Genomic DNA, 27,692 nt, shown 5'->3' with positions numbered 1-27,692 from the left:
GACGAGATCGCTCTGCAGGACCAAACCTCTCCTTGCCAGAGTAGTCATGCTTGGGTGGTCCCTAAAAAGGGTACATAGTCCTCATTGAAGCCACCATGGTGGAAAAAGAAGTGGGACTGTGAACCCCTAGTCAGGGTGATTATACACCGCTTCATACATAGGAGGGTCTCCGTGCTGTCACTTCTTCCGTTTCAAAGAGTCGGAAAGGTTTAGCTGCTGTGCAGATTGCAAGAAATAGCATTTGAGCACCAGAAGCGAATCCATTCTCATAAAATCCCCCCCAGCCCGAGGCTTCGTACTGCATTCTAGGAGTTCATTGATACACCCGCTGCTTGTCCGATTTGGGGGAAGTAGAAGTTTGCAACGAAGTACAGGTTAGTCGCTGGTAGTTTTGTTGCCGTACATTCTTTTTTTTTTATCACGCTTGTCCACTGGTGTTTGACAAAATCGGAATATAGATCCTGATTTACATTCAACAAATGAAAGAAAGCCAGAGGTTACGCAAAAGGTGACACGAGTTATATTGTTAGTAAGGTATAGCGGCCGGCTTGGTCTAGGAGCCACGGAGGCTACAGAGGCTACCAGCACGGCGGACATTCTGCACCGATAAATCCCTTTGCTCTAGACAGTGTTCCTCCAACGTGCTTTGATGCTGGGGAAGATCCTTTGGTAGGTTACTCCTCTCGCAGCCTGCAGGACATGTTGCTTAGCAGGCTGTCACGGGCGTGAAGGGCAGCATCTTCATTGCACAGGGCACTGTCTTCCTTTACCGCTTCTCACTAAGTTTAAGAAGAAAAAAAATTACAACTCTGTTACTTTTAATATTCGGTACTGCAGACACATCTCCCTCTGTGCACTCAGGCACTGAAGCCCCCAATTGAAAAAGTTTGCAAAATTGGTGAAAACTAGTGCAAATATGCAAAAAGTTTTGCCACATTTAAAGCAGTTTTAGTATAGAAAACTGTTGTAAATTGCGCTCTAAGGTATAGATTTACAAAAAGTCTTGATTCTATCTAGCTTTATATAACAAAAACCACACTACACTATAGTTTTGAGTATACGTCGCCTGAGTTTAGGTTACTCTGCTTTCTTGGTCTTTTGTACTTTACTCCCTCTTCTTGCTGAACTAAAGTTACCCGTACAAATTAAAGCAGACAATTTTGATTAGACTAACGTACTGACTCTCTCCCAATAGATGACATTGGGGGAAACCAAGGATCGTTGAATTTTAACAACTGATCCTTTAGGGGGGTCATTGGTGCAGTTGGGAGGGTGAGAAGAAACCGGTTCAATGTGAATTTGAGGTGCAGGAAGGAAAGGGATTTAAGCAGTGAGCGTATTAGCTAAAAAATGTACTGAATGCTATGATTTAGACCTCTCTGGAAGGGGCTGTAATCCATTTTGTAATCCTCGGACATTTTGCATTTTTCTACCACCTAATGTGTATTGTGGCGTCCAGCTTTTTGCTGCTGCTTTTAATTGTTTTTTAACTTTTTGGAGCGTTCTTTAATGAATTAAATAAAGTTGACAAACATATTTTTTCTATCTAAATATTATTGTCTTGGGTGTGCATTATTTTACTGTGCAAGCTTTCTCTAAATGTTCTTTATCTAGTTTCTTTTTTTGCATGGTTACCATTGCACCCCTCATTATTCAAATTTATAGGGTGGTGCCCGCTGTTGCTTGTTCATTTTCACAGGTTCTCTCCCCAGTTTTCTGGTTTTCCTAGTGGAGGCACACCAAAATGTGATATTCCATTTACTCCCCTCCCCCCACTGAGAACAAACGAGCCCTCGGCCGTACTGCTGTCAGGGGAATATGACTGAAGATCTGACTACAGCATTTGTAGCCATTCAGACATGAAATAAGAAAAGCCAAATAATAATAAGGATATTAATTATAATTACCTTCCTTGTAACTGGATCCATCACCAGCCATTTCTCTGTCAGCGTCTGAAGGTCTTGTCCATTAAGGGGTTCTCTGAGCTGAATTTTAACTTCCAGCTTCCCTCCTGTTGGTTTTCTTCCATCAAATACCTGAAATGAGAAGATTATTGAGATCAGAACAGTAATCTTCTGGAAATTCTCCCTCCATATCACAAACACAGAACAAACTTCTTACATGGTATATAATGTCCTACGCTACAGTCATTTTCCTGCTTCCCTCAGATGGGATCCAGTCCAATTTTTGTCGAAAAAAAAAAAAAAAAGGGTGTACACATCTATATACTGTCCTATAGACTATATAGGTAGAAACAGCTGATATTTTGGCCAAACTCCTTAAAAGATGAATCAAATTGATCCATAAATACCAGATCCAGCATATGGATGGCGCTTTTCTCTACAGAAACAATGTTGCTGATACTTTTTCTAATCTCGTACAATCCTTTTACCATAGCAATGAGAGATCAATATGCGGTAGTTATTAAAAATACCTAGAGCTGAATGTCTGTTTGAGATTATCGCACAAACAGTCCCTATGGATAATATAATATTACACAAGTAAGATTTCACATTTACCTCCACAATCTCCCGGATTTCACACTGTGTCTCCAGTTTGTCCAGTTTCACACTGGCTGTACCGATCTGTTTATCGCTCCTTAGCAAAAACACTCTGGAAAAGATAAGAAACCAAGAGTAATGAATACAACCATATAGAACTCCAGTCTACTGGGAACACCTGGAATAACAAGGATTCCTGCAGATATTCGAAATAAAGATCGACAGACATCTACAACAATACTTATCCATACAGATATGTGGAAGGAGCAGAGGGGCGGCCGGCGGGAGCAGAGGGGCGGCCGGCGGGAGCAGAGGGGCGGCCGGCGGGAGCAGAGGGGCGGCCGGAGGGAGCAGAGGGGCGGCCGGCGGGAGCAGAGGGGCGGCCGGAGGGAGCAGAGGGGCGGCCGGAGGGAGCAGAGGGGCGGCCGGCGGGAGCAGAGGGGCGGCCGGCGGGAGCAGAGGGGCGGCCGGAGGGAGCAGAGGGGCGGCCCCAGGCACCAGACACTCAGAAAAACGGCGTATATTATAATCACACACTCACCCCTTATGGAAGATCTCAAACTTGATGCCTTTAGCCTGAACCACTCTCTTAAAGCCTCGGTGGTTGCGGTTAATGTTCAATTTAAATGACTGCTCATATTCTGAAGGAAAGTAAGAAAAACTAATCAATCAATCAAGTAATGAAATGGTCAACAACCCCATGAAACCTAATAACTGCGCTATGTCTAGTGCAAGGCCGAAGGGAGCAGAGCATGACAGATTGTACGCTTGGTGCTCGCCATCACTCTTCTGTCTTTGGTAAACTATTTAGCATCCAGCATCCACAATTAGAGAGAGGGTCCTGGCCATATATATGTATTACAAAGGATAATGCAAATAATGACTTTCATTCCGAAAACCTTGGGATGCCGTTAATAGCTGTATAAACAATACAAATATCATCATTCTTTGCTCCCATGAGCTTCTGCAACGACTCTGGACAGAATCAGTCTCCTCCCCCCTCTGGAAGCCAAAATTGCAGTCCTTACTTCCCCCTACACGTCAGTATTTAAGGTACGTGTGGTGACAATGACACACGTAGACCTATTCAAATGAATGGGTCTGAACACATGTAAGTATGTTTCCACGGACCGTGACCCACACATAGACATGTCCATTTTTAGCCAGCAGCACAGATCACATGGACCCATTCAAGTCACTGGGTCCTTGTAAACACGTACGGCACACGGATGCCATCCGTGTAACACGTACCGGCCCTTGGGAATCAGCGGTACAGTTAGCGCTGTTCTGAAGCACCGGGTGCTGAACGCTGCCCTCATCATAGTACCCTGCCGGCGCTGTGATCAGCACCAGCAGGGGTTAATGATGAGAGTTGTAGTCTGCTCCTGGTGTCTCCACCTGTGAAAATAAGAATAAAATAAAAAAAATCCATATTCTCACCTGTCCTAAGTGTCCCCCACTGTAATCCATGCGACCGCTCAGCAGAGGAGCCGGGGAGAATGACGAACAGGCCTCCGCTGTGCTCAGTGAGTAACAGGCCACTGCTCACTGCAGGAGTCATTCTCCCTGGCTCCTCTGCTGAGCGGTCGCATGGATTACAGTGGGGGACACTTAGGACAGGTGAGAATATGGATTTTTTTTATTTTATTCTTATTTTCACAGGTGGAGACACCAGGAGCAGACTACAACTCTCATCATTAACCCCTGCTGGTGCTGATCGAAGCGCCGGCAGGGGACAATGATGAGGGCAGCGGTCAAGCACCCAGCGCTTGGAAACAGTGCTAACTGTACACTAATTCCCAAACGCCAGTATGTGTGCTCCTGATGTGGCACACGGGCAGCACATGGACACAGATATCTCTGGTACCGGAAATATCCGGACGTGTGAAACCGGCCTAAGAGGTAATAACACTGTGACCCTGCAAATATTCTGCTCCTTCTCTGACAGTGAGGATAGTAAACGCTTTCTATTGCCGGCCTTCTAGTGAGCAGAGGATCACTAAGCAGTGAAAGCTCTACCGGGAGAGTGACTGAACTTGCGACACCGGCACTCAGCAGTAGATCACCATGGACATTGCTTTACACCATAGTTGGGACAAAAAGATTTGCAGGACCTTGGTCCAGTGATTACATTGCTAGTGCATGGCCAGTGCAAACCTCCTCCTACCATCCATGGCGCGTCATGCGATGTCATAGGAGGAGTTTCACTGTGCTGGGTACTGTACACTAGGTGGCGGAGTACTATGTAAACAAATGTTTGTTTTTTTTTTTTTTTACAATAAATTTGATATTTTAGTGGTTGAACAACTGATTTTTATTGAGCCCCATTTTCAAATATCAAGTTTTACTTTGGTAAATTGTGTCCTTTAAGGTTGAGGAGAAAACCGACCTGGAGAGTTGGTATTCTTTATAACATAGGTTTTATTCTTTTGAGGTTGTTCCTGCAAAACACAATTAGGGAAATGTTCTGTTACTGCAGCCCGATATCTGCCATAGCGTACAAGTGTATATGGACTCTTACCACAGCCCTGCACATGTAACGGAGCAACACAGGAAAACGTATAGAAGAGATAAAGGGCGTCATGGCAACGGAATCTTGTGACAACATTCCGCGACTCTTACCGTGCTGGGATATGGAAAGTCAAACTTCACAAACGCCTGCAGATCACTGGGGGCCAGTCCTGTATGGAAGACAAATACATCATTGATTAATAATGTACTGTATCAATGTTTTCAGCAGGTTGGAAAACTTTTAAAGTATAGATAATCCATGACCCCCAGCTGCATTTTTTTAAAATAAATAAAAACAAAAAAACCCAAACACCTCTCCTCCCCCTCCCACGGTCCACAACTGAATCTCATTTGCTGCTCCAGGTGTCTACTATTGTCTGCAGCGCTGACGTCGCATTGACATGGCTGCAGCCAATCACTAAGCTCAACAGCTCTGCACAAGTTGATTGCATTAGCCGCTCAGCTCCCTGTTTGGCTGCAGCGATGTCAATATGATGTCAGCACTGCAGACAATAATTAACACTGGAAGCAGTGTTGGAGACTCCGCGCTGGACCCGAGAAGGGTACGTAAAGAATTATTTTTTTTAAACAAACTGCAGCTGGGTATAGAGGATTTCAGAAACAGGAATACCCCAATTAAAAGGCTGATGTCAAGTTTGATCGCAGCAGTCACTCTCGGGCGCCTGCTGTGTAACACAGCCGACACCCACATTGCTCAGTTCCTATGCTGGCTCCATAAAAGTAGGGCATACAGCTACCAAAGGGTTAAGGTTTTCACCAAGAAAATAAGCAGAAAATCTAAATAGAAACCAGACACCCAGTGACCTCACCTGAAGGAGCAGGAAGGTTAATGCCTCGAACTATAATAAGCAGCATCTCTGTACTACTGAGTTCAGAGAAAACCCTGTGGAAAGAAGAGAGAAAGCAATTTTATCAACCCGTGAGCTTAAAAAAAAAAAAAAAAAGGTTATACTTTAAAAGAATCACAGTGCGTACAAAGCCGGCTACAAGCCTTTCTCCCCTAAACAAGGATGGCTGGTTTGATGCAAAAAATATGTTAGAATTATACATTACTCAGTATGTAAAGCCATATGCATCTCCTATGGAAGCACACGGGACTCATACAGCCCGGGAATCCATGCTGACCTTCCCAAGTGCAGCCTGTGCACCTGTACTGAGGGATTTATAATACAGCTGTACAAGAGGAAGAATACATATATTCCAATATGCCAGATCTATAAAAGGTTTCCAGTACTATAAAGTCAAAAGACCCCAAGTCCTTAGATTGGTGAGGGTCTGACTCCCAACAAAACCCCCTCACACCAGTTGACTAAAGGGGCCATCACCGTGGACAGCTCGCTACTAATTCTCTAGTCAGCAGTCTATGGAGTAATGTAAGGAGATACCTGACGATTTTCAGTGTTTTGTCCTCAAAATGATAGGGAGGAGGATCCAGGCCCTGAGCTTGCGATAAATGCAGAATCTCACAGTTTTTCTTGCAGTCCTCTGCCATTTTCTCAAATCTGAATAAAAAAAAAGAATAATCAATGTAACAAAAAAGCCTGCCTGAACATAGAGGATTCTGAACGTAGACCCGTTATAGTCTGTGAAAAACAGGGATAGAAGATGTCCATGAAAAATAGAGGCCTTTTCCATAGTGGAGAGCCCCAGTTAAAAGTGATGCCCGGGACCACCGAGTATCTTCACACAGCTTTCTAAGAAAAGACTCAAAACTTAAAAAAAAACAACAATTAAGAAACCCCAATAAGAAAAAAATGATGCAGATCAGACTTTAATTGATAGGAATACATAATGAAATGTATCTATGGTCAGTGCAGTTGCTGAATAATATATAAAATTGGGACTTTTTTTCCTTCTGTATATCCAAAATCAGCATCATTGTTTATGGGCTGTATTTGGTATAACAGCTCGGTCGGATATAAGTGAATGTTATTGAGCTGTATTTTCCCATACGAGCCACCTTGCCTCTACAATGAAGCGGACACAGCACTTATAGATCAAATATTAATGGCCTATCCCAAATACAGGCCCACCAATACTTGGTGAAGTTTCCCAGCCTTTTCTAAAGTTTGTGGCTTTGTCTAGTCCTGCAGTTCAGCCATGCTAAGCCCCAATCACTTGATAATGCAGAGCTGCTGTACCGCTGGCCAAGAAGCCATGGCGCTGCAGCTGCCGGCGAGACCCCGACTGACCATGCATGGATAGAAATATCCAGTATCCTACAGAATAGCATCAGCACGCCAGCATTTATATAGAAACTGACAGTAATGTGATGATTTAAGAAGCCTACCTTGTAGTCTCTGCAACATTACCCATGTGTGTGAACTGCTTAGAATATCTCATACATTTCTAAAGAAAAACAAAAATATTAAATTCAATGGTAATTGGTCTTCAAAATGATACGCTTTATGCTGTTTCATGATTACATACCCTTCTCATATGCTGCATTAAATCATATAGACATAACAGAGAAGGGTCACACAACTCGGTGCCCCATCTGTAATCCAGAGTGGAGATCTACTAACAAAGAGCGGTTGCTTCCCCCTCCCCTATCCACCAGGGTCGTTTCACAGCTTCTTTATTACAGTCCTAGCTCCCTCTACACTCCTGGACATGTCATAATGAAGCTGCAAATACAAGCTGCGATTAACTGCAGAGCAAGCCATGACGGTGTATAATGTATACCGTCATGTGTCGGGCAGGGAGCAGAGCTATGGTACAGCACATGCAATGACATGTGGATCAGCGCTCTACCTCTGCTCCCTGCCTGACACATGACAGTACACATTATACACGGTCATGGCTTGTTTTGCAGTTGATCGCATCTTGTATTTGCAGCTTCTTTATTACGTGTCCAGGAACATGGAGGGAGCTATGACTAATAAAGAAGCTGCGAAACTAGCAGGCATGGATCCCGAGTGCAGAGCGGAGGGGAAGGGTAGGCAGAGCACAGATAGAATGACTGCAACTTGGCAGGGTCTGGCTGCGCCCCTTGATTCTGGCTAAATGGAAGGAGCAGGGTCTAACGTCCCAGAAGGAAAGGAGCAGACTGTCACTTACAAAAGCAGGTAATGTCAGGATTAGAAACAACTTTATCGCTTATGAAGGCATGCTCATTAAAATATTTTTTTCTATCTCCCTGGAGTATCCCTTTATATGTTGCAGACAGTGATTGACAGCTGCATTTAAAGACAGTATACAGCAGTGATCAGAGCTGGCTCCAATTGCTGCTGTTAGTGGGAGATGCTGGAAATATAACACAGCCGGCACCTGCCAAGTGTGAAACAGCTCCATACATCTACACATGCTGCATAAAGTAATAGTACACCATGTATCAGGAAGGCAGTTTTCAGTCTTCACGAATGTTGTGACACGAGGCGCAGTTTGAAGGGAGTAAACAGACTTGTTTTATTCATTCTCCATGGGTCCAGCACAGAGTCTCTACCGCTGCTCCTGGTATCTGTAGTTGCCTGCAGCCAATCAATGAGCCCAGTGTCTGTCAGTGTAGACTTCACGGACTGGCAGTAACATTGTCGAGGTGACGCCAGCGCTGCAGACAATAACAGACACAGAGTAGAGCCAGACTCAGCGCTGGACCCGGGGAGGTTGAGTAAAGCTAGTTTATGTTTTAATACAAACTGCACCTGTGATTTTTTCTGAAAATGGAAAGCCCCTTTAATTTATGTTATAAAATAAATAGGTCCTGCTTTACAGACTACATCCAAAGAGGGAACATTTCCAATCATTACAATTTATGTAGGTTAATGCAACTCCCAAATGTGGCACCAAGTGAGAGAATAGGTGAAATATTTTGGGGGGTTCATGTTCTGTACCTCATGTTGCTCTTGAAGAATCTTTGTCAACTGGGCATACACCTCATCAGAGTTCTGTGCTTGCCGGCCGTCCTCATGTTCAACCACGACAAAGTCAATGTCTTCATCCACAGGCGGAGGAGGAGGCACCTGGGAGATTGTTAATGCAAGGTTTATACACAGAGAATAATCTACATGTGTGGACACATTGCATCACTTATACTTTGCCTGTGGGTGAGGTTTTTGCAAATACTACCGGCATGTAGTGATAAAAATGATGCAATGTGGTTTCCAAATCTGAACATCGCTCCCACCTTGGTAATGTCCACCAGGTTTCCGCTCTTGAGTTTATCGATAGAGGTCTGGAGAACATGGGCCACTCTCATGTGCTGTTTGGCCAGTTCCAGATCGTTGTTCTGCTTGGCTTGTAGAGCGGCTTTTCTGTATTGTCTTCTCCGATTCTCCAAGAACTCCATTTGCTCTTGCACTAAAATACAGGAACAGGATTAGTGTCGGTGATGATACGAAGCCCCTGCACTGGATCATACTGTAAACTTTTGCAAATATTACCTGCAGAGGGGAGACTTTCCAGAGACCCTGCCGTACCCGCACCTTTGGTTTTGAGCATTTCATCTTGTGGTGGCGCAGCTGGCGATACCTGCGGCCTTACAACCTGGGTGGGTTTTTGAGGAACGGGTTTCTTTGCCGGCTGTTCATCCTGAGAAATAAAATGTAATGAAATGTAACAATTGTATTAGATTTTCACACTTCATCATTACAATACTGCTGACAGATGTCATACTATACATATATACATATACTTTTTATCAGTTTGCTAGTAAGCTTTTGCTCCGAACGGACATTTTTGTAAATGAGCGATGGTATAACTTTATATAATTCTATGGTTACTGTACACAGCTCGCATTCAGAGCAGCAATTAAGTGTCCTGGACTCTCTGCACGAAACTCTCCCCTATCTTTTCCCCTCTGATCTTGAGTAACCATTCTTGCAGTCTACTGGATGGATGCTACAGTCGCCACCCAGAGAAGGGGGCCAGGGTTAGGGCGTTTACTGCTGAGAGTCCAGGACACTTTATAGTAAAGGGAACGCCCACTGGACACTTTACATTGCAGCACAAGTCAGAATAAAACTTCTTTTTCTCCCCAGTACAGAGTGGGCTCAGCTTCATACACCTACTCCATGATGGATATCTACGTCATTGTGTATGAAGGGTCCCACAAAGATAAACTTATAACAGAACTTCTAGCAATCAGCTGTGATCTGCGGAGACCTGACTGCGTCACCGCAGGAGAAATAGAGCATGATCGTTCCTAGTGAACTCAATGATCTGTCCCTGTAATGCAAAAGCATGAGGCACTCTTTTGCATTGGATCTAAAAGATAAAGAGGTTTACAAATTTATCCATGAAAAATCCTTATGAATCACAAGCTCTTGTAAGGAGCATTCACGAGATGCGTCCACTGCCGTCACAAGTATTTTAGCTCCCATCCCCTAGTGTCACGGTACAATCTTGTACAGTCTCTTGTGATTTGTAAAAAAACACAAAAAAACAATTAATGTATATATAAAGAAAGAGCAAAGTAACACTTAGACATTAGCCAACCTCCTCATCTTCATCCTCTTCATCTTCCTTGGCATTTGCCAGTTTGTGGGCAGCTTCCAGCGCTTTCTCCACGCTCCCCTCACCTTCTGCGTCCTCCATACCAGGGAACGGAGGGAAGCCTAGATAAAAAAAAAAAACAGATCTTTACTCTTGTATGCCTGATGTAGTCTCAACCATTCTCCTTCTTGCTTTATATAAATATACATGGCTTACCTGGAGGAACGGGGAGCTCGGCCAGATTCACCTGTCTCCCGGCTTTATGTGCTCGGATGGCATCCTGGTATTGCTGCAGGGAAACACACTGATGGGTAAGTTGGCTTCCTATGAAAGTGGCCCAGCTTTTCTCAGCAGACATAACATTTGTGGTGATTCATATGCATTTTTTACATAGCTGAGACATTCTTTTTAATGCCCTGTGGACCATGAAAATAAAGGTGCAGCCCTCTGCAAAGAAACACAATGTTGGCCCCGAGCTGCTCGGCTTTACTTGTTGTTTGCCTAACCCTGAATGAGGGTGCTCCTACCAGCCGGGGTGAAATAAAACAATGTTACATCATATCTCTAGCATGTGCCCTTATGATCAGTGGGGGTCCAACCTTTAGGACCCCAGTAAATTCCTGCACTCCCGCTGAGCAGGGAACGGCAAAACATCTCGCTCCGAGTGAACGGGGCTTCATGGTAGTGTCCTGCACCGGTGGTGTCTGGAAGCGTCACTGTGCACAACCCATCACCTCCAACAAAATACTGAATGTATGGAAAGGATAAAAGACGGATATAATGGACCTTCCTTTTTACCTTCACAATCCTTTCATGCATTCTTGCTTTCCTCTCGTCTCCACTGCCTTTGGCTTGCTGTGCTGCAGCTTTGTATCTTTCCATTCTCTGTTGTAGACCTTGCAACACAGAACTGGCCGGGGCTGCTGTACCACAAAAAAGACAGGACTTGGTCAATACCAGCTTTATTCCAGGAGAAGCAGATTTTCTTCCACCGGTCACACAGCACCACTAGCAGCTTCGATAAATGTCAATCACAATGCTGGGGCCCTCACTCATTGCAAAAATGAAAACGAATTGTGCAGCCCCTTTGAATGGAGCAATGGTTGAGCATTTGTGCTGTCGCTCCAATTCATTGACTATGGGACTGATGAAGGCATCTCTTTCACGCACGTTTGACAGTCACTCTATAGACTTCTCCAGCTCTCATAGTGAGTGGAGGTCCTAACAGTGAGACCCCCATAGATGAGGCTCTTATCACCCCATCCTATGCATCAGTCCAATGAATAGGCGACAGGTTTTGAGGGACAATGCCAGTAGTGTCCTAATCTCAGTCTCTCACCTTGTGTAGTTACAGGGACGGATGGTTGAGGTTCTGGAGTTATGGCCACTTCTGGGGTCTTTACATTGTGGTCTAAATGTAAAGAAGAAATAACAGGTACAAAAATCCATGATGTCTGCAGGCTTTTCTCATGTATGGTGCGGCTTTTGCATACCATTTGGAGCAGGAGGCATCTGGCTAAGGTCCACAGGTTGTCCGCTCTCCAGAGCTTCCAGAACATTGCTGAATTTCTGAAATGAGAAAACAGAACCTTGAAGACATGTGAAAGAGAGGATACAACTTTTAAGGGGTTGTACTCTACTAGAAAAACCCTTATTATCCACTTCCTGTACCAGGATGTATGTAAAAAGTAATGCATGCAGCAGCTGAGCAGGCACAGGAGTCGAGCCTGCACCTTACAGGGCAGGAGACGGCAGTGTTATACAGCCAGCACCTGCCTTCAAAATCAGTGTTTGAGGCTGCCTGGCAGCGGCATTTAAAGGCTTCCTCGCTGTCGGACCAGATGTGAACGCTGCTACTGATCAGTGGCCACTGGATTTTGCTATCAACAGACCAGTGGGGAAAGCAGCTTCGAGTACAGAGGAGTGGCACCGGTCCGATAATGGATGATCCCTTTAAAATGCGAGATGACGAAGTTAGTAAAACTTTTTCATGTATTACAGGAATGTAATATTAATGTGAACTTTTTTTTTTGCTTGTGAAATCAATAATCTGGAGCATCGAACAAGATTTATATTCTTCCTCCTACGTATGGGATGTGCCATTACCTGGTCAAAAGTAATGGCACATCCGCATCAGTTTGTAGTATAGAGTCTTTTAACCACGTGTGATCTACTGCATGCACCCAATAAATACCTTAACAATCTTCATGTACTCCTTGGCTTTCTCCAGATCTCCGCTCTGTTTCGCTCTCAGAGCCGCCATCTTGTACTCCCTCTGTCTTGCCGTCAGCACAGTTTTGGGGTCTGTAAATTGATATCATTACAGTGGTAGTGAGATAGGGCGGACATACCGTCACATATGGCTGTGGTATATGATCTGATGTGTATGGTTAGAAGTCCTACCGTCTTCACTTTGCTCCTCGGCCCCCGGAGCTGACACTTCTGTCCTCTCTGGAGGGTCTTGGCTGCTGGCAGATTCTGTGGGAAGGGCTTCACTTTGACTAGGGTGCTCTTCCTCCATGGCCGCCATCGAGCCTTCGGCAGGCGTCGTAGACTTCCCACAGGCCACTGGTGGCGGCATTTCTTCCTCCATCACTGGTTTCCCTTGTTTGGCCGCTTTTAACATAGACTCTAATGTCTGCAAGATGGAGATACAATAGATGTAATTCTGTGAGTACATATTTTCATGAAATGCTACATCGTGCCATTCCTCTGTTATTCCTCCTGGAAATGTGAGTATGAGTAGACAACGATGTATTACCATCTCCCTAAAGTGCGTTTCTACATTGTCAGACTATGTCAGAAAAGATTAGGCAGTGTCAGTGTGTGGAGACAACCCAATGTGATGACTCTGTTAAAAGGGCTGTCCACTAATTAGATATTGATGGCCTATCCTTATGATCGGTGGGGGTCCAACACCCACTGATCAGCTGCAGCGATGGCTGGTATCAGGAGCACGGAGCCGGCACAGCATGGCTCCCTACACTGTGTAACGTCTGTTCTCACCAGCAGCAGTTCAGTGCTAGGAGTTGAGCTGTAGTACCCAAAAATGGCCACTAAGCAGTGTATGGCACTGTAGTGCTCAATCTATATGCAAGTAGTGGACAATCCCTTTAATATATTTCCAGGAGGAATAACACGAGGAACGTAACAATAAAGGAAAACATGCCCTGGATTTGTACGTTTATGGGATCTGTGTTAACTAAAACTTGTTTGGACCTATGCAAGCTCGGCTTTAATGTATTTTCATGCCATGTGGTATAACAATCTGATCACAGAGAGGGGCGTACTTATAATATGTGATGCCAATTTTGGAAAAATAGCCCAGATGCACACAAAATGGTGAAGTGTGCAGCAATTGGTGCCATACTCTGAAGTATAGGACACAAAGCACTGGAATAAAAAGGATTGTACAGAGTTTAGCGCCTAAATATGGATGGTATGAACAACGCCATGATGACCCAAAGCAACACATACTGTAGCAAGAGGGTCTGACCTTCAGCCCCCGCTCGTAGCGCCTGGCTTTGGAGCCTTCGTTGCTCTGTTTTGCATTGATAATGGCAGTCTTGTAGTTGGAGATCCGTTCCTCTAGCGTCTGTACGAGTCCCCCGGCGCTCGCCTGCGGAGTACACGAAAAAAGTGGGTCATATCACAACATGCATTAATTAGATAATGAAGTGAGGGAAAACAAAGCATTTACAGAGACAAAAACCTTTCATTCCGATAGAAATGAAGAAGAAAATAACTTAGCATAATCACAGTGACCGTGTATGAGATCAGTGCATGACATTTATTACAGAGTACGAAATTATATAATTATAGTTCTTATTTGCACTTTTGTTTTTTCCTCCCTTTCTTCCAAGAGTCATAACTTTTTTTTTTTTAAATTTCTGATTAATAGCAGCATCTAAATAGTTAACAGCAGCAATCGGAGTATAGCACAGCCAATACCTGCTATGGGTATGCCGAAGGTGCTATACGTCCTCCTACAAACGCCAATATATGTAAACACAAAGCAGTTTGATAGACGCATCTTCTTATCGTCTGTCCCTACAACCCGGAGAGCTCACATCCATTACATGTGCTACTTCGCTCTTCTACAAGGACCCATGAGTCTCCATTCAATACCGAATTCTAAGGCAGGGCCTTATGGTCTGATCTGCAACACATGGGGGGTCCTATATCAGAAAGGGTGGGATTGATCTATTTCGGTCAGATCTTTCCAGATGCTAAAAGAACAGCTAAACCTTCCAAACAATGACCTCTTCCGCTACCTACAGTTGTGACATGCCCTTCAGATCTTGTCCATCCTCTGTCCTGCGAGACTTCCCCTTGTCCCAGGTGCTACTTCATCCCTATATTCGCCCTTTTGCTGGTAGGAAGCGTGGAATCACTACATGACCTGACGAGAAGCGAGTGGGAGACAGATGTAGGACCGGTAAGTGATGAGCAGTGGCAGCTCTCGCCTTTAACCCCTTAATAACATCTGACGTACTAATACGCGTCTGTGCCCTGGGACTTAAGAGCCAGACCCGTATTAGTACGTCATCGCGATCGCGCGCGCACACAGGCTGTGCGGGCGCGATCGCCGCCGGGTGTCAGCTGATTGTCACAGCTGACACCCGGTACTATGTGCAGGGAGCGGTCCTGCACCGCTCCCAGCACATTAACCCCCGCGATGCTGCGATCGAAGTCGATCGCGGCGGCAAGGGGAGGTGATCGGCGATACTCACCTCCTCTTCCGGCTTCCAGCGCAGTCTGCAAAGGCTTCCCGGGTGTTGCCATGACGACCCGATGTCGTCATGACAACATCCGGGTCACCAGAGAGCAGGAAGATTGCTTGGACATGCGCAGTGCATCTCCAAGCAATCTTCACACTGTGCACTTCTGACAGCCTTCATGGCATAGGGATGGTGCTCCATTCCTGTGCCATACAGGCGATCAGAAAAAAAAAAGTGAAAGTCCCAGAGTGGGACAAAGTAATAAAGTGTATAAACTGTGTGAAAGTGGAAAAAAAAAAAAAAAAAAAAAAAAGTGCAAAAATATTATAAAAAAAAATAAAAAAAAATAATACACCAAAAATAAAAATATAATGTACCCATCAATAAATATTATTATAAAAAAAATAAAAAAAAAACAATAAAAGTACACATATTTGGTATCGCCGCGTCCGGAAAAACCTGACCTATAAAACTGTCCCACTAGTTAACCCCTTCAGTGAACACTGTAAAAAAAAAAAAAAAAAAAAAAACGAAGCAAAAAACAATGCTTTATCACCATACCGCCAAATAAAAAGTGGAATAACACGCGATCAAAAAGACGCATATAAATAAAAATGATACCGCTGAAAACGTCATCTCGTCCCGCAAAAAACAAGCCGCCAAACAGCTCCATCAGCCGAAAAATAAAAAAGTTATAGCTCTCAGAATAAAGCGATACTAAAAAATATTTTTTTCTATAAAATAGCTTTTATTGTGTATAAGCGCCAAAACATAGAAAAATGATACAAATGTGGTACCGCTGTAAACGTACTGACCCGAAGAATAAAGCTGCCTTATCAATTTTACCACACGCGGAACAGAATAAAAAAAAAAAACAATTCCTGAATTGTTGGTTTTTGTTTATTCTGCCTCCCAAAAATCGGAATAGAAAGCGATCAAAAAATGTCACGTGCCTGAAAATGGCACCAATAACAACGTCAAGTCATCCCGCAAAAAACAAGCCATCACATGACTGTCTGCCAAAATCTGGAAAAATTATAGCTCTCAAAATATGGCGATGCAAAAACTAGATTTTACAAAAAAATGCGTCTTTTAGTGTGTGACAGCTGTCAGTCATAAAAACCTCATATGATTCTGGCATTGCTGTAATCACACCGACCCGAAGAATAACGTCGTCTAATCACTTATACCGCACAAGGAACAGCGTCAAAAATAAACTCTTGGGTTAGGATTGGGCTAGGGTTAGGGCTGGGGTTGGGATTTTTTTCAAAAGTAAGAAAAAAAGATGACGATATGGCGACTAGTGTTGAGCGCAAGTGCTCGCTACTTGAGTTTGCATCGGGTGCTCAGGTATGCATTGAGTATCGTGGGTATTTGAGTGACATGCTCGAGTCTCTGCCCCATATGCTTCGCGGCCAAAAAACTTTACGGGGATTGCCTGCCATGCACGAGCGATCCCCGCATGTTTTTTTTTGGGTGTCTAATAACCGTGAAACATGCGGAGCAGGGACTCGAGCATGTCACTCGAGCACACGCTGTACATGGTGCATACCTGAGTACCCGATGCAAACTCAAGTAGCGAGCACTTGCGCTCAAGAATAATGACAACTTATTCAATATGATGACCTAATGTAAACAAATTCTGTGCCGTACCTCTGGGTTCAAAATGTTCACTATACACCTTAATAAAATCCTTGAGGGGTATAGTTTCCAAAATGGGGTCACTTGTGGGGGAGCTCCACTGTTTAGGCACATCACGGGCTCTCCAAACGCGACATGGTGTCCGCTAACAAATTGAATGGAAAATCGGCTCAAATTGTTAGCGGACACCACATTGCGTTTGGAGAGCCCCTGTGTGCCCAAACTTTGGAGCTCCCCCACAAGTGACCCCATTTTGGAAACTAGACCCCCCAAGGCACCTTTCTAGATGCATAGTGAACACTTGGTACCCCCAGGTGCTTCACAAATTGATTCGTAATAATGAAAAAGTGAAAAAAAAAACACTTTTTCATTTTTATGAATCAATTTGTGAAGCATCTGAGGGTTCCAAGTGCTCACTATGAATCTAGATAGGTGCCTTGGGGGGGTCTAGTTTCCAAAATGGGGTCACTTGTGGGGGAGCTCCAATGTTTGGGCACACAGGGGCTCTCTAAACGCAACATGGTGTCCGCTAATTATTCAAGCAAATTTTACAATCAAAAAGTCAAATGGCGCTCCTTCCCTTCCGAGCCCTACAGTGCGCCCAAACAGTGTTTTTCCCCAAATATTGGGTATCTGCGTGCCCAGGGGAAATTGCACAACAAATTTTGCGGTCCATTTTTTCTTGTTACCCCTGTGAAAATAAAAAAAATTGGGTCTAAAGTAACATTTTTGTGAAAAAAGTTAAATGTTCATTTTTTTCTTCCACATTCAAAAAATTCCTATGAAGCACCTGAAGGGTTAATAAAGTTCTTGAATGTGGTTTTGAGCACCTTGAGGGGTGCAGTTTTTAGAATCGTGTCACTTTTGGGTACTTTCTGTCATAAAGACCCCTCAAAGTGACTTCAAATGTGATGTGGTCCCTAAAAAAATGGTTTTGTAAATTTTGTTGGAAAAATGAGAAATCGCTGGTCAACTTTTAACCCTTATAGCTTCCTAACAAAAAAAAATTTTGGTTCCAAAATTGTGCTGATGTAAAGTAGACATGTGGGAAATGTTATTTATTAACTATTTTGTGTGACATATCGCTCTGATTTCAGGGCTTAAAAATTCAAATTTTGAAAATTGCAAAATTTTCAAAATTTTCGCCAAATTTCCGTTTTTTTCACAAATAAACGCAAGTGATATCGAAATTTTTCCACAATCATGAAGTACAATATGTCACAAAAAAACAATCTCAGAATCAGGGGGATCCGTTGAAGCGTTCCAGAGTAATTACCTCATAAAGTGACAGTGGTCAGAATTGTAAAAATTGGCCCGGTCATTAACGTGCAAACCACCCGCGGGGCTTAAGGGGTTAAAGCCCCTAAACAGATTTCCCCCATCTTGTACCCACGGAAATATATTTTCTGACAATCTGTTCAAGTTCTAACGTTTTTGGTTTTATAGCAAACCAACGTTTAAGTGAGCTGCAATACCAGACACAACCTTTGGGCAAGAGTGGTGCTGTTCTGTTCCTGGAAAAAAATAGAATTCTCTTTCCTAATCTCACACTATGCCTTTCAAATACTGGCTCTCTTAAGACCCCAGTACACATTAAAGGGGTTGTCCGGGTTCAATATATTGATGTCCTATTCATAAAATAGGTCATAACTGTGAGATCAGTGGGGGTCCGACGTCAGTCACGTCACTGATCAGCTGTTATTTCCTTCAGTGGCCGCTGGATGGAAACATTTTGTAAGGAGCTGCTAAGTGCAACTCTGTTCAGTGTGTAGTGATCGCTGCAGGGTACTGCAAAAAAAGCTCCTATTCCTTTTATAGGGCTGTTCTGCAGTACCCAGCAGCAGCTGCTACACACAGAATAGGGCTGCACTTATTATAGGGGCTGTTCTACAGAACCCAGCAGCTGCTACACACAGAATAGAGCTGCACTTATTATAGGGGCTGTTCTACAGAACCCAGCAGTTGCTGCTACACACAGAATAGGGCTGCACTTATTATAGGGGCTGTTCTACAGAACCCAGCAGCTGCTACACACAGAATAGAGCTGCACTTATTATAGGGGCTGTTCTACAGAACCCAGCAGTTGCTACACACAGAATAGGGCTGCACTTATTATAGGGGCTATTCTACAGAACCCAGCAGCTGCTACACACAGAATAGAGCTGCACTTATTATAGGGGCTGTTCTACAGAACCCAGCAGCGGCAGCTATACAATGAATACAGCTGCACTTACTACAGGGGCTGTTCTGCAGTACCCAGCAGCGGCAGCTACACACCGAAAAGAGCTGTACCTTATTATAGGGGCTGTTCTGCTGTACCCAGCAGCAGCTAATCACTGAATACAGCTGCACTTACTATAGGGGCTGTTCTGCCGTACCCAGCAGCAGCAGCAGCAGCTATACAATGAATAGTCCTGTACTTTACATCATCTTACAAAGTGTTTCCATCTACTGGAGCAAATAACAGCTTATTGGAGGGGGTGCCCTCGACGATCTCATATTGATAATCTGCCGAATATGTCATCAATATGTTGTGCCCGGACAACCCCTTTAATGTTGACCAAATCCACTGATTTCAGCAATACTGGCCAACAATATGGAATTTTCCCCCTGCAAGATATTATGTCCGGGAAGGGAAAGAGCGGGCATATTGCATTATCATGCCCCATCCTTCTGATTCATTAGGAGATAAGCTGCCCCCAGAGGTGTCCGTCAGTGGCTTACTCCCCTCTTCCTTTAGTACTCGCCATCATATAGTAAGGGGATCTCTCGTACTCACCATCACATCGGCATCTTCTCCAGTTCTAACTGGCTCAGTGAGTAAGCTTGAGATTAGTCCTATACTGAAGCATGCTGGAAAATAAGTGACCCTGGCGACAAGATCCTAAATGTCATCTCCGTCTTGGGTTTAGGATCAGACCAGTGAAACCTTTATGCTTAGAGTCGAGCTTATAGTCACAGTGAGGATGCCCGATACATACAGAATCCTGCAGATCCCACTGCAGGAGTGAGTGGAAATAGTTACTGGTGGAAATAAAAACACAGGGACACCGGGCCAGGAGAGGGAACAGTGTGGCCTCTGTGTCAGCCGCAGGGAGGGGTTCTTCCAGCAAATATCCGTTAGAAAGTGAGGCTGATCCTTATACATATTCCATGTGCTTGTACAAATTAGAACTAAACAAAACGGAAAAAAATAATACCGCCAAATCTCGGTGAACTGCATTAATAGACCAGTAAGGGCTGATCGCCACACTGCGTGGGCAGGTTTCCCACTGAATAACAGTGCAATGATGTCAGATCAATTTTTAGAAACTTTGTTCAAAACTTTTCTCTTGGCATTTGCAATTTGGTCTTATGAGCATTAGACACTCCGTGCCCCCTGGGGTGGGTGAGGCAGTAAGGAAAGGGACGTGGCTTAACACACAACACTATGCACCAAAATTTTGGCGCATATTTCTGGCACAAAAAAGCCATATAAAAGGCAGTGTAAACTCAGAGTAGATAGTCTAACGATGCGCAAGATGCATGAACTACTACGATAACTGACGCATTTCAAGACTTTCTAATCTAAGTTTGCAATGTCTAAAAGTAAAGGAGTATTGATAAATCTGCCCTGATATGTCACCAGCTAACTCGTCCGGTCTCCCCACCCTCCAATCCTTCTAATCCATATTTCCTCTGAAATTTAAATGGGTGGCAACTGCATTTAAGTGGCAGTGAGGACCGCGATCGCCAATTTCTCCCCAAAGTGACATATCAAATCTTTTAGATAGAAAAAAAAAAAGATAAAAAAAAATGCAATTTAAGTCAATCTTTCCCAGCAAGAATCGCTTGGGATTCTTCCTTATCAGGGGGGCCAATGTACATGTTTGCATGGCTCTCAAGGCCGGATGTCACCCCAGGGTTCCTACCACACTTGCATTGTAAATAATGCAATACTCTCTGCAGGTCTTTGCAATTCTTTAATGCTGGAAAAGACTCCACCTTGGACGGAACAGCTAAAGAAGGAACAAACAGAATCTCAGACTCCAAAATTGTCATCTGATAAATCGAACCCTCCAGTGACACTTACATACAAAGGTGAGAACAGTAGGGGGCGCTGCTCAGTTCTGGGGCAGTTACCTGTGATGGGCTTTTCAGGTTGGAGATAAGGAGAGGTGCAGGGTCTGCATCTTCCACCTGCTGAGGTGCGGCTACTTCTACAACATCTGAAGAGGTTGATGTCTCCTCCTCATCCTCTCCTACCACTTCCTGGAGCTCAGCCTATTAAGAAAACCACAAAAAAACAACATTTTCATATGTCAAAGTTTTGGCAAGGTTAGAAAGGGTGGAGACGTTCGTATTTATATTTTGCTGCACGATAGATAGATAAAAAGTAAAAAGAAAAAACATAAGTTGTAAATTTCTAAAAATTTTCATTCATTAAAACCAAATTTCAGAGAATTCTGCTACTTCTTTTGCAAAATATCACTGTAGTGATACTGCAATGTTAATATTTACCAGCAAGTCATCATCTTCCTCCAGGTCATTGTCATCATCTCCGTCTTCTGCATCCAAGTCTTTCATGCATTCTTGTGCCATCTTCTCGATATGATCCATAGGGAGAGGAGCTGTGGAGACATAGTAAGGGGGTCATGGGTTACTAGCAGCAAAGTTTAGGCTGTGGTCACATTGTGAAATCGCCTCTAATTATTGTCAAATGGGGCCACGCTGCCACCTACTGTGACTAAGAGGAGACTGTCATGTAATATCCGACACACGGTCGATATAGTTTGCAAGCAACTGTGCAACGTGTCTGGAATTTTGCTCTTAGCTCTAAAATAGTCACGTGACAGCAAACTGCAGACATTTCGCACAAGTACTTTTGGTTGCGTGATTTGTCCAAGAGCTTCTGTCGTAAAACAAAAAAACCCTATGATAATAAAATAAACAATAAGAATAAAAAATCAAGTAAAATAAAATTAACCCCCCCTGAAGAAGCGCAGCGAAACGCACGCTGGAGGTTACACAGCGGCATTTACTATAATGTAGCACTATGAAAAAGCCCAATACAAAAAAAACCCCAATGACAATAAAATAAACTATCAGAATATAAGTAAGCACTCCCTGAAGAAGCGTAGCGAAACACAAGCTGGAAGTTACACAGCTACATTTACTTTATGGATGTTTCAGCTCTGTTACTATCATGAGTGACTTATACCTGTTAGTTCGCCGTACTATGCGGAGCGCCTTGAGATTTATGTTCCACTGATTGATTATATTACATCCTACGGCATACTCTTCTGGTTATTTTTGGACCTCCTTGACACATTAAAAATTTATAATATATTATCAGATTGATTTTTTTGGAAAGTCAGGGTCATTTTATCTAATCGTGTGATTATCTATAACCTTTGGTAGTCTCACTAATATGTACTTTAGAATGGTCCTTGTCTTTTCTATTTATGTTACTACCATTGGATTAACTAGAAGACCTTTGTCCCATCTGCTACTTATCCTGTGTTCCTCCCCCTCCTTTGGATTTTATCATGTCCTGTCTTGTGCATTTTGGTATTTTATGTACAGAAAACTTGTAAATTAATACATTTATTTAATTACATTCTGATTTTATTTATTATCATTGGGTTTTTTGTAGGGCTTTTTCATTTGTGTTGACGACCTGATGATTTTTTATTTATTTTTTTCATCATATTTATTTGGCATTTTCCTTTGGTTGTAGGTGTTAATTTGTTAAATCAGTCCTTTATGTCAAATGTATCTACAAGATGTCAATGATACGATGAGAGGAGAAAGCTCTGCAGAAGTTGTGTGACAGATGAGGAAAAAAAAAAAAACGGGAATGGAGGCTAAAGCTTTCTCATAATTCAGACATATTGGATTATTTCCATTTTGAGACCCTTTTTCACTCCGAAGTTAGTAACTTGCATGGTTAGCCATGCTTCTGTATGGGAGACATGCAGTGGTACAGTAGAAGAGCCAGGCCCTTTAGCTGCCAAAATAAAAAGTTTTATCCCTTCTCCATTGGATCGGGGATAACTTGCTGATAGTTGGGGGTCCAACTGCTGAGACCCCTAGAAATCCAAAGAACGGGGCTCTGGAAAAAAATAGTCAGGGCTATGGAAGTAGTCTGCGTTTACTGGAAAGAAGACATTCCCGATCGGATATAGAATGCAGGTTTATTGTCTATGCGCTTCAGAGTCACACTGACTCCTTCTTCAGGACACCCATACAGAATACCAGGGGATAACTTGCTGATCGTTGGGGGTCCGACAAATACCAAGAAAGGGGCTCTGGATCCCGGAAACTAGAGTTCTGCACACCCATCTTGGAGGTGCGCATGCTCAACACTTTTCACTACTTATTGTCTATGGGACTGCCGATAATAGAAGAGCAATGTACTCTCTCCAGCAGTCCCATAGACAATGAATGGAGTGAAAGTTGAGTATGCACACACCAGATCGCTGGAGGGTCCCTGTATTAGTTATTCCAGATGGATAGGGAATAACGCTTAAATTCTCTCACCCTACTGAAAATATATGAATGCTCGGTCATCCTATGTACACAGGAAGTCCTGAGAGATTGCAGTCAGCCTAACAAGCATTCGGCGGACATCTACCTGATGTGTATGGCCGGCCGGCCGGCTTGCTCACCTTTTCCTTTAGGCTTGGCCTTAGGTGCAACCTTGCCACCAGTAAGTGCAGCCAATTCTGCCTCAAGATCTCCGTCGTCCGGGTCATCTGGGATACCCATCATCATGTCCTCGGGGTTGAAGTCTATAAAGAGCCCGAGCTACAAACCAGACAAAGAATCATAAGTAGACTGATCGCACCAGGGTTGTCCACATTGTCCCAAAAACAGAGTCACTTCTGTTCAGGGGCTAAGCAGTAATTAAAGTTCAGTTTTGTTCATGGATTGCAATACCAGGCACAGCCTAAGGGTGGCACTATTTGCTTATCCAATACATCCCCTTTAAAAAAAAAATTACCGGTCACATGTGGAAATCCATGTGTTGTATTGTGATGTACAAGGTTTTGTAGAGTTGTCACCGGACACGGGTTCAGCAGCCACATCGGTAGTCCGTGACTGCCAGATCAGAGCCCCGTGAACCTTGCGGGTTCTTCAGCTTATATACAATAAGTACGGCACTCCAAGGATCCCCCCCGCCCCCACCCGTAACACTAGTGGAGCGCCATTTCCATACCCACCTTGGCATTTCCTTACCTCCTTTGCTGCGGCTGCCCCCCTGCCCTTGGCTTGGGCATTTTTTTTGCCGGGTCTCCTGCCCAGCATTTCGGCTCATGGAAGCGCTACTGCTGGTCCCAGTGTATGGATTACTGGTGATCGCGAATCCCTAAAAAGAGAAATAGTCAAGGAAGCAGCAAGGAGCACATCAGTAATAGAAAGCTGGAAGGAAGGCGACACGAGAGCTTCAGTACACGTAACGTCAGATTAATCATCACTGACGCTCCACTTCTATCAGAATCCTCCGAACGTTACTCATCGTTGGCCAATGTTCACATCAGGAATGATTACACAAGTTCTCTCATCAGAGATACAAAATGAGACCTGGACAGTTATCCGCTTTGTACAATCCATTTTTGTTGAATCTGCAGCTGAGATCTCAGCAATCAGCTGTAACCTGTAGCAAGTGTTTGATTTCCCTATAGCACCCCCACAGGGCAAATTAGGCATTACACTATTCTATTAAAAATCAATTATGTAACATATGGAGGTTCATTTAGGCACAAGACACGATGAAGATACTAGAAGAAAACGTATTACATGCGTTCCTGATCCTAAATGCACACACAATTAAAATGGTACTCTGGGACTTGAATATATATTATGTATCCTATCATCAATACCTGATTGGTGGGGCCCAACTACCAACACTCCCACTGATCAGCCCACAGCAGGGGCAAATACCATGGCCCCTTCATTGTTAGACACAGCACCATACATTTAGTAGTGGCTGCACCTGGTATTACAGCTCAGTCCTATTCACATGACTGCGACTAAGCAGCAATGAGTTGTAATAGCAGGAATAACAATGCAGAACGTGAGGCGTCCTGCCTGGCAAACAAGGGGATGCAGAGAGCTATGGCCCCTTCAAATAGTGGATCAATGGGGGCGGCAGGAGCTGGAGCACCACTGATCCGATATAAGAAAAGACCCCGGACAGAGGACAGGATTATAGAGTCTCCGGGTTCCTATAAACAGACAGCCAGGCAGGATTATCAGACAGTCACTGAAATGAGGTCAAAGATGGGTCTGGACGCTGTGGATTTGCACAACACGATTGTGACCTGCACCAGGAAGCCTCCAACATGTAATCTCATTACAAACATGGGTGATTTCTGCTCTGACTCACCAGACGACTCCTCACCAGGGTTTCCAACAGGTTTATCATAGATTATATTAGGCTGCGTTCACATTGTGTTTATTTTGTTTTCTGCAGTCTCCAAAACTCACAGCAAAAACAATGTGCAAATTGCCTCTTCAGAGAGAAAGAGGACTTGTACTCTGTAGCGCCACCTATTGGAAGCAGGGATCCTACAAGTCACAATCGACCCTTTAACGAGTCGTGCGATATGACTTAGGATAAAAGCCAAATCAGAATCTCAATTTGCAGACACGGTGTTTCGGGCTGTTGGCCCTCATCAGTGCAAAGTATGAGAACTGATTTGGCTAGGTGAGAGGCTCTGGACTGAGGTCTAAGGGGTAATGTTTCTCCTTCTCGGGAGTGACATACCAGCTCTGGCATGCCAAGGTAAGGAAGCTTATTCGCCGTGCAATGCTGCTCTGGGAAATTTAATATGCAAAAACAATGAAATTGGCGGCACCAAGCTTGAACGTAGACTACAGAGAAAAGTATTGGGACATGTCAATCAATCAATTCAGGTTTTTTATCTCCCCCCCCCCCAGTGTATAACATCCGGCCCCCGCCGTGCCGTCTGCCTTTACTACCATGTGACAGAGCAGCCAGTGGTGCAGAGCTCGCTGATACAAGCACGGTCCTGTACTAGCAGCCACCGGGGTAACAAGTCTGGGCATGACATTTCTTCCTCCATCACCTGTGAGTGATATTATTGAGAAGTGAAGGAACCGCAGCAACTCAGCCATGAAGTGGAGACCCGGGGGGCCGAGTGCTGAGGAGCAGAGGGCAGAAAAGTCACCACCGCTCTGCTGACTCCATAACTGCAAAGGACAGACCTCCTCATCAGCACAAACACTGGAGCTTCATGACCAAGCAGCTGCATGCAGCCTTACATAACCAAGCACAATGCTGGGTGTCGGATGGAGTGGTGTAAAGCCGCCACCACTGGACTCTGGAGAAGAAGTGTTCTGTGCAGTGAAGGCTCTTGCAAATTAACCATTAAAGAGGTTGTTTCATAATTTGTTTTCAGCAGTGCCCAACTTGTTGGGGGACTGCTCTCCTGCTTGATTGACAGATCAGACCAGCAGCATTATTGCGCTAGTGATCCGCTATAGTGCTTTTTGATGCTGCAAACAGAAGCAGCTTTACCTCTCAAGCACCACAGAAGTGCAAGGGCACTGAGGATCCTTGCCAAGGAGACCGGCCACTACTGACAGACTGATGAAGTGGCTGGTAACCTAGACAACAAGCTGTAAACAAACAGCAGTAAAAATCCCTCTTATTCTGTATGATTAAATATTTGTTTTCCCCCTAAGAAAAATAAAATCACAATAATACGGTGGCACCTCTTCTTATTTCTCGTGTCGTTCCTCTGTTATTACTCCTAGAAATGTAGACTAAATTGACAACTAGGGCAAGGTGTGTTCCTCGAACGTGACACGGTCAACAATGCCTGGATGGTCTAAGTGTACGGGACCACCCCCTCCACGATTAGTAACACACAGTTATTGCTTTAGTCATACATTTCCAGGAGGGACAACAGAGGACCTATATCATACAACGAATTTTCAGAATTGTTATATTATGGGGAGTAAAATTACTGACTAAACTGAATGTGTCAGGAGAGGTGACATGTACTCAGGAATGGCCACCCCTATAATACACCGAGGGGGGCACCGTGTCGTATCTATAAGGTTTTTGGTCCCAATAGACCTTATAGGCTGGGATTGCATTTAGGAGACTGTCCCTTTAACACATTGCCCCATTAAAGTCAATAATGATAATAATTTTTATTTTTATAGCATCAACATATTCCGCAGCACTTTACAAATTTTAGGGGGGGACTTATACAGACAATACAGAATAAACATAACTCATATCGAAAGGAGTGAGGGCCCTGCTCACAAGCTTACAGTCTATGAGGAAATGGGTCAATAGGGCTGGCTGCATGTCTGTGCTAAGCCGGGCGTCCAGGAAAAGCAGCGATGATGGGTGTAGGATCGGACCCTCCTAACTGATGCGGTGACACTACAACTCCCAGCACACTGCAAGAGCTGCTGGGAGTTGTAGTGTCTGGAGCCTCAAACACAGAAATCACTGCAGCAGCTGCGCATAACTTTGCGGCTCCCCAGCTGCTGTGGGACTACAATCACCAGCATGCCACGGGGCACCACATCACACACTCACCTGGGGGTCACACGGGAACCAGGGTGCAGGGCTCAGCAGCGGAGGGATACCAGCGGGCACAGCCGGCTCCTGTCATGTGACGCTCTGCAGGGACAGGCTTATACCACAGTATGGTAAGTGCAGGGTTAATTAATGATGGCGGCTTCCAGGCTGTCCGTTGCCGGGAGGAGAAGCTGAAGAAGAAGGAGGAGGAGGCGTGGGACCCAGCACCGGGAAGAGGTCCTCAGAGTCAATGGAGGACAGGAGCAGGGGATGCTGGGAGGAGGAGTGATCCCGGAAGTAGGAGCCGCTGTCACCCAG

The 27,692-nt window shown here is 44.3% G+C and overlaps 1 protein-coding gene across 1 annotated transcript; it reads right to left on the bottom strand.

The window, feature by feature from the left end:
- Window positions 1-380: 380 nt before the first annotated feature.
- CC2D1B (coiled-coil and C2 domain containing 1B) lies at window positions 381-27,692 on the bottom strand. The gene is made up of 25 exons (XM_073643476.1): window positions 27,393-27,692; window positions 24,050-24,179; window positions 23,479-23,617; window positions 21,329-21,438; window positions 20,951-21,091; window positions 13,963-14,085; window positions 12,870-13,104; window positions 12,661-12,770; window positions 11,960-12,035; window positions 11,806-11,877; window positions 11,265-11,389; window positions 10,683-10,755; window positions 10,470-10,588; window positions 9,416-9,563; window positions 9,160-9,332; window positions 8,867-8,995; window positions 7,324-7,382; window positions 6,419-6,535; window positions 5,843-5,916; window positions 5,124-5,182; window positions 4,891-4,942; window positions 3,043-3,142; window positions 2,520-2,613; window positions 1,908-2,036; window positions 381-779 (listed from the first exon to the last, which is right to left on the bottom strand). Exons 2-25 carry the CDS (start codon window positions 24,116-24,118, stop codon window positions 777-779), a joined length of 2,529 nt encoding a protein of 842 aa, XP_073499577.1. The 5' UTR covers window positions 24,119-24,179; window positions 27,393-27,692; the 3' UTR covers window positions 381-776.

Source organism: Phyllobates terribilis, unplaced genomic scaffold (genome assembly GCF_046119375.1).
Source record: "Phyllobates terribilis strain yellow unplaced genomic scaffold, ASM4611937v1 Scaffold_8__6_contigs__length_399053987, whole genome shotgun sequence".
NCBI classification, from domain to species: Eukaryota; Metazoa; Chordata; class Amphibia; order Anura; family Dendrobatidae; genus Phyllobates; species Phyllobates terribilis.
Note: the sequence above shows the minus strand (reverse complement) of the source record. Positions and strands in the feature narration are given on the sequence as shown.